The sequence below is a fragment of the Coturnix japonica genome, chromosome 15 (assembly GCF_001577835.2).
Source record: "Coturnix japonica isolate 7356 chromosome 15, Coturnix japonica 2.1, whole genome shotgun sequence".
Lineage (NCBI taxonomy): Eukaryota > Metazoa > Chordata > Aves > Galliformes > Phasianidae > Coturnix > Coturnix japonica.
This window is the reverse complement of record NC_029530.1, coordinates 6,018,530-6,025,011: the sequence shown is the minus strand read 5'-3', so window position 1 is coordinate 6,025,011 and position 6,482 is coordinate 6,018,530. Positions and strand designations below refer to the sequence as shown.

At 55.9% G+C, this 6,482-nt stretch overlaps 1 protein-coding gene across 5 annotated transcripts; it reads left to right on the top strand.

Annotated features, from left to right (window-relative positions):
- Positions 1-1,202: 1,202 nt before the first annotated feature.
- On the top strand, positions 1,203-6,267 carry LOC116654122 (sodium-dependent serotonin transporter-like). 5 transcript variants are annotated; one of them, XM_032447909.1, is made up of 13 exons: positions 1,203-1,405; positions 2,769-2,903; positions 3,032-3,251; positions 3,382-3,520; positions 3,657-3,791; positions 4,218-4,321; positions 4,469-4,596; positions 4,754-4,866; positions 4,941-5,072; positions 5,144-5,243; positions 5,365-5,465; positions 5,636-5,803; positions 5,971-6,267. In XM_032447909.1, exons 1-13 carry the CDS (start codon positions 1,213-1,215, stop codon positions 6,049-6,051), a joined length of 1,749 nt encoding a protein of 582 aa, XP_032303800.1. In that variant the 5' UTR covers positions 1,203-1,212; the 3' UTR covers positions 6,052-6,267. The 5 variants fall into 5 exon arrangements, 4 of the variants coding, with proteins under 4 accessions (XP_032303800.1, XP_032303799.1, XP_032303798.1 ...); XM_032447908.1 differs by having other exon boundaries at positions 5,636-6,059; XM_032447907.1 differs by having other exon boundaries at positions 4,469-5,072.
- The last annotated feature ends 215 nt before the right edge of the window (positions 6,268-6,482 follow it).

Sequence of the window (6,482 nt, the reverse complement as noted above, 5' to 3'; positions counted from 1 at the left end):
TCTCTGCGTCTCACGCTCATTAAATTAAACTTCCCACTGCTGCCTCTGTGGCTTAAACAGGACGGTGGTTTTAAGACCACAATTCACCTCTCTGTGTTTCATGGCACAGAGGAGCGGGTTGGATGAAGGCGCCGTGCTGATCAGTTCCATGTGCTGGTCAGAAACCCATTTAGCTCGGTGGGCTTTCAGGTTTAAATCTGGTTACGACCACATTTCAAACAGTGGTGAGTTCTGAATCGAGAGTCATTTGGCTGCAGCTGCTGTGGAATCATAGAATGGTTTGGGCTGGAAGGGACCTTGTATTATAGGAGGTGCTGCTGGAGTTCACAGCTTTGAATGACATTGATCCCCTATAAAATATGGGGTGATGAACTGGCTCTCACCTGCATGCTGAGACCCAGCTGGGGAGCCTTGCAGGGAGCACTCAGTCCTGTGCAGCAACAACAAATGTGCTACTTTAATGGGGCATCTCCAACAGGTCCCCATGCACGTGCTGCAGCACCATCCAAATCCAGAGGTCTCCAGCTGGCGTCACGTCGTCACAGCAACCCACTGTCTGTGTCCCATTTTGATCTCGTTTGGAGTTTCTTTTAATTACAGGGGGGGGGGAATGTGCCTGGAGCACAGCGCCCGCGGCCTCCTGCAGGGGTTTGCTGTGCATGGCAGGGAGCTGCCTGTTTTGTTTGCAATGAAGGTTGATGTTAAGCTGTCAAACAGATGAGAGTGATGGCTCTCGGTACTGCACCATTCCCCCCTGACAGCATGTGGGCTGCAGAAGTTATTGCATTTTCCAGTGGTACAAACACTTGCACCTCCCAGAGCTCAAAGCATCACTGGTTGTGACAGCAGGTAGAGGTGCCTCCGGCCTGCAAATTGCACCAAGAACAGAGAAATAATGCTGCATTGAAAGGGTGCACAACCAAACCACCACCTCTGCCTTAACCCCACATCTGTGTGCAAACAAAACCCACCCCGACAGCAAAACGCTCCCCTGGATGCGGGGAGCAGGGGATGGAGCTGTGAGCCTCCCCGCTCCTCCTGCACTGATCAAAGCACAGCTCTCCCCATTGGAGCCATGGGTTCCCAGCTGGAGGTGGGGACACACATGCAGCCGGACCCTCCCCTCCTCAGATCTGTCATCAGACGGAGGAAAATCCATCCTTCCCTCCCCAAGTTGCTCACCCGACCCTGCAGAACTCACAGGGGCACAGAATGGGGGAACGCTGCCTGGTGCCTGCTGGCTCCCTTCAATCTGATGGGGGTCCTGAAGCCATCTCTGTGCCCCCAGCCCATCCCCGGGACAAGTGGAGCAAGAAAATGGATTTCCTCCTCTCGGTTGTTGGGTTTGCCGTCGATCTGGGCAATGTGTGGCGCTTCCCTTACATCTGCTACCAGAACGGAGGGGGTAAGGACAGTGCTGGGGCTGCTGCAGTCTGCTCAGGGGGAGCAGAAAGCTGTCTGTGGGCTTTGGGGTGATGAGAACTCACTATTGCTTTGCTCTGTTTGTCTCTAGCTGCTCCTCTTTGGTGAGGGCAGCTTCATGTCTCCCCATTTTCCCTCACCTCTCTCCTCTCCCTTTTTCCCTTCCCAGCCCTCTCTCACCCACCCCATCCCTGGCACCATCCATGCCTTCCCCATTGGGCACAGCAAACTGCGCTGGTCCAGAGTGATGGGGCTGCACATCTGGGGTTGGAGGCTGTCGCTGATCTTATCACTGGGTACAAGCAAACTTCTGGCAGGCAGTGCTTTGAATAGCCCTGCTTTGGACTCAGTGCTGGATGCAATGTGAGCCCTGGGCTGTGAGCAAAGCATGGGGTGCTCCCTCCCATAGAGCCAGCAGAAGGTAGAAAAGCTCCACGAAGGAAACAACTTGAAACGACTAAATGAATTGCTTTAAATAGATCCGAATAATAATAGTAATAATAATAAACAAAACTCCTGCATGGAAATTATAAATGAGGGATGAGAATTCAGTGCCGTTTGCAACGGCGCAGTGGATTTAATTGCCAAAGTTGGCATGCGGGTAACATCTTGTCATGCTTGGGGAAATGAGGAGATAATTAGTACCATACTCAAGGCTACAGCGTGGATCCCAGGTGCCCCCCATGGAAGCAGTTATTTGTGCCTTATTCCTATGGGACAGGCAGTGACCTTCAGCTGCTCTCCATCAGTACAGAGGGAGCTGTGAGCCCTGGGTGGGGAGCTGGGCTTGGGCTGCACCTCCAGGGAGGGATGGATGGACTCACAACCAGGATGAGCCTGTAGGGCCGGCAGCACCGTGCCATGATGGGGACAGGGCAGCAGGGATGTGATGCCCCCAGTGTGTGGAGGCTCTTATAGAGAGAAGCCGTGGGGGTTCAATTAACTACCCCCAGCTGAGTTACCCCAACAGCACAGAGAGCAGCTCCACTTCTACAGAGTCCACTGGGTGCAACACAGCTCTGCTGAAAGCACCGTGGGCATGAATAATGCAGATGACAGCGTTAATTACTTGTATCTCGGGGTGACAGTAGTGAGATTTTCCCCTAACATTTGCCACCTATGAGGTGCACGGTGCCTCATCCCCCGTGTCTGCCTTGCTCTGCTCATTGCATCAGCCTGGCTGAGTGTTCCCAGCAACTCACCCACCTGTGAGCTGCTTGCTGCAGGGCATCCCAAAGCCTGCATGCATCCAAATGCTCATCCACGCTTCATGGCACAGCCCTGTGCACGCTCACCTGCTGGTACAGGATTACAGCAGTCACCCCACTCTGCTCCTCACCCCACAGGAGCCTTTCTTATCCCATACACGCTGATGGCTGTTTTTGGAGGGGTGCCCCTATTCTACATGGAGCTGGCCCTGGGGCAATTCCACAGGACGGGAGCCATTCCCATCTGGAAACGCATCTGCCCCATCTTCAAAGGTGAGCGACTCCCAACCCCTCTCCATGCGGAACCACCATCCCTTTGAAATACCACCAGCCCCATGAAGGGCACAGGGAGAGGCTCAGCTTTCCCATGATACAGGAATCCATCCCTTCTCTCTCCACAGGCATCGGTTTTGCCATCTGTATCATTGGCCTCTACGTCTCTTTCTACTACAACACCATCATTGCTTGGGCGCTCTATTACTTCTATTCATCCTTCTCGAGCACTCTGCCCTGGGCGAGCTGTGACAACCCCTGGAATACACCCAACTGCACCAACTACTTCGGGAGGAACAACGTGACCTGGACCAACTTCTCCAGGTCCCCTGCTGAGGAGTTTTATACGTAAGTATCCACATGTGAGCGATGAGCTGGAGATGGGGGATGTCTCCGTGGCAGCACTTGGCTCTCAGTGCAGGGAGAAGGACGGGGGCATCATGGAGAGGTGAGACCCTGAGACTCTGTCTGGTTGTAGGAGGAAGGTCCTGGAGCTTCAGAAGTCCGGTGGTCTGTACAATGTGGGTGGGATCCGCTGGCAGCTGCTCCTCTGCCTCTTTCTCATCTTCACCATCGTTTACTTCAGCCTGTGGAAAGGGGTGAAAACATCTGGGAAGGTGAGAGGACCCCGTGCCAATGATGCTGCAACCCTGAGCTCCTGCATGGCTAAACTCAGGGCATCACCTCCACCCCAACCCTGCAGCCAGGTGGTCAGGTGCCCGGTGCCATGGCTGATGGCTGCCCCTGCTGTAGGTGGTGTGGGTGACAGCCACGCTGCCCTACCTCGTCCTGCTCATCCTGCTGGTCCGTGGGGCCACCCTGCCTGGTGCCTGGAGGGGGGTCCTCTTCTATTTGCGCCCAGACTGGGGCAAACTGCTGAGCACAGCGGTGAGTTGCGGGTGCCCCATCTCTGCCTCCCCTGCCCCCCTCCCACAATGCGCAGCCACCCCTTCCCCACTGCTCCTGCAGAGATGAGATGCCCTGGATGGGCTCTTGGAAATGTAAATCTATAATTGAATCACCCATCTCATTGCTGCCACGGTTTATTCCAGCCGTGTTCTCGCCCTGGCTTGACAATAGGCTTCCTGTGGGTAATTACCAAGCAACACTTGAAAATTCTCATTAAACATAACCAGGGCCACACTGCTGCCTGGATCAGGCACAGAGGCTTAATGCTCCCTTTGGCCTCTTCTCCCTGTGAGCACAGCATCCAGGGTTAGGGTTAGCGCATCCCTGTGCCAAGGGGGGGCTGCTGTTGATTGGGCAAACCACAGAGCTCCGTCTCAGCCTCCAGCTGCCCATTGCTTCTGCCAGGTCTGGGTTGATGCTGCTGCACAGATTTTCTTCTCCTTGGGTCCTGGATTCGGAGTTCTTCTTGCTCTGGCCAGTTACAACCACTTCCACAACAACTGCTACCGGTGAGCACCCAATGCGAGATGCAATGCAGGCATGGGGCTGTGCCACAGCAGCTGCAGCAGAGCCCCACGGCCATGGGGCTGAGCATGGTGTGGGCATGCAGGGAGGGCTCAGCCACTTGCCATGTCTCCCTGCTTTCTGTCTTCCAGGGATGCACTCATCACCAGCGCAGTGAACTGCCTCACCAGCTTCCTCTCGGGCTTTGTCATCTTCACCGTGCTGGGCTACATGGCGGAGATGCGGGATGTGGAGGTGGAGGATGTAGCCAGAGATAAAGGTTTGCCCCCCACTGCTCCATCTTGTCCGGCCTCATGGTGCCCCTGCTGGAGCTGCGGGTCCCTGTGCACCCAGTGGATGGCAGCGAGGCCAGCACTGCTCCCCTCTATGCAATCCCACCTAGAAGACAGGCAAACCCAACCCGCACGCCCTCCTAGGTCCCAGCCTGCTTTTTATCACCTACCCCGAAGCCATCGCCAACATGGTGGGATCCACCTTCTTCGCCATCATTTTCTTCCTGATGATGATAACGCTGGGGCTGGACAGCACGGTAGGAACCTCTGCAGCAGCACTGGCACAACAGCAGGGGGAGGATTCAGTCTCATCCCTGTGCTCCGTTGGCAGTTTGGGGGCCTGGAGGCTGTGATCACCGCTGTGATGGATGAATACCCCCAGGTCCTGGCACAGCGCAGGGAGCTCTTTGTCCTTGGCCTCATCACAGTCTGCTTCCTGGGCTCGCTGAGCACCCTCACCTATGTGAGTACAGCCTGGGGAGCTGTGTCCCATCACTGAGCACATTGCCATCCCACCAACCCATCTCATTCCAGGGTGGTGCCTACGTGGTGAAGCTGCTGGAGGAGTTTGGTGCTGGCTGCTCCATCCTGGCCGTGGTGCTGCTGGAAACTATAGCTGTGTCCTGGTTCTATGGTAAGAGGGGGCACCAAGGTGGGACCTAACACTGAGATGGGACCTAGCAATGGGATGGGATGTAGCGACAGGATGGGGCCTGAGCCCACTGGCTGTTCCATGACTGCTCTGTGCTCTGCAGGGATCCAGAGGTTCTCCCATGATGTGAAAGCTATGCTGGGCTTCACCCCAGGGCTGTTCTGGAAGGTGTGCTGGGTGGCCATCAGCCCGACCCTGCTGGCAGTGAGTAGTGCATTGCACAGCCCCTCCTGCTGCTGTGCTTGGAGATGGCAACCAGGGTATCAGAGTGCAGCCCTGAGCCTTGCACTGCAGCCAACCCACAGCTGCAGGGAGCCAACAGGGCTGCTCAGTGCTATGAGCTGCTCCCTGACTTTCCTGCCTGGGTTCTGCAGTTTATTGTGGCCAGTTCACTTTTGGAGCAGCCACCCCTGGCACTTTTTGGCTACCGGTACCCAGCATGGAGCACCTCACTGGGACACCTCATAGGAGCATCTTCCTTCATCTGCATCCCTGTCTACATGGTGTACAAGCTGGTCTGGACACCAGGGTCCCTCAAGCAGGTCAGAGCTACATCAGCACAGTTCTGTCCCCTCCTTCTTGCCAGCTTTTGGGACCTCTCTGAGCTCGGGGCTATTGCAGCCCAATGGAAGAGCAGCAGCTCCCACTAGCAGAGCTGGAGGGTCCCATTGCAGGAAGGGAACCCATTGCTTTTCTCTTCCTGCTTCAGCGCCTCGCTGTCTGCATTCGGCCTGAGAAAACAGTGCGAGAACCCCAAGAGGAGGCGGTGGGCATGGAACCAGTCCTGTAGTGGGCATGGAACCAGTCCTGTAGTGGGCATGGAACCAGTCCTGTAGCACGGGGAGGGGGATGCAGAGGCTGCTCTCTGCTCCCTGTTCCCATGCAACACCCATCATGCAGGCACAAGGCTCTCACTTCCACCATCCTCTCTGCTGGCATTGCAAGCACGCAGTGAGCACGGAGCATCCTGCAGTGCAGTATGCGGGTGCTGCATCACTGCTCCGTGTGTCGGTCCCCTTTCAAAGAGAAAACAAAGCCTCAGCTGTGAGCACAATGTGTGTTTTTTGGGGTGTAGCCATGGATGGGACCTGGGCAGACTGAGCTGGGGGCAGCCAGCACATGGCAGGGTGCTGGGGGGGCTTTGGGGTCGCTTATAACATAAACCGTTCTATGTCTATGAGACACGTGGAAGCGGGGAGAAGAAGGGGACGAGGGGAGGAA

Excerpts from the sequence above, each read along its gene's own strand:
- LOC116654122 (XM_032447906.1), top strand. The coding sequence starts at position 1,213 with ATGGGGGAACGCTGCCTGGTGCCTGCTGGCTCCCTTCAATCTGATGGG. Across the intron at positions 4,322-4,468 it reads TTCCACAACAACTGCTACCG|GGATGCACTCATCACCAGCG; the intron begins GTGAGCACCCAA and ends TCTGTCTTCCAG. Across the intron at positions 5,073-5,143 it reads CGCTGAGCACCCTCACCTAT|GGTGGTGCCTACGTGGTGAA; the intron begins GTGAGTACAGCC and ends ATCTCATTCCAG.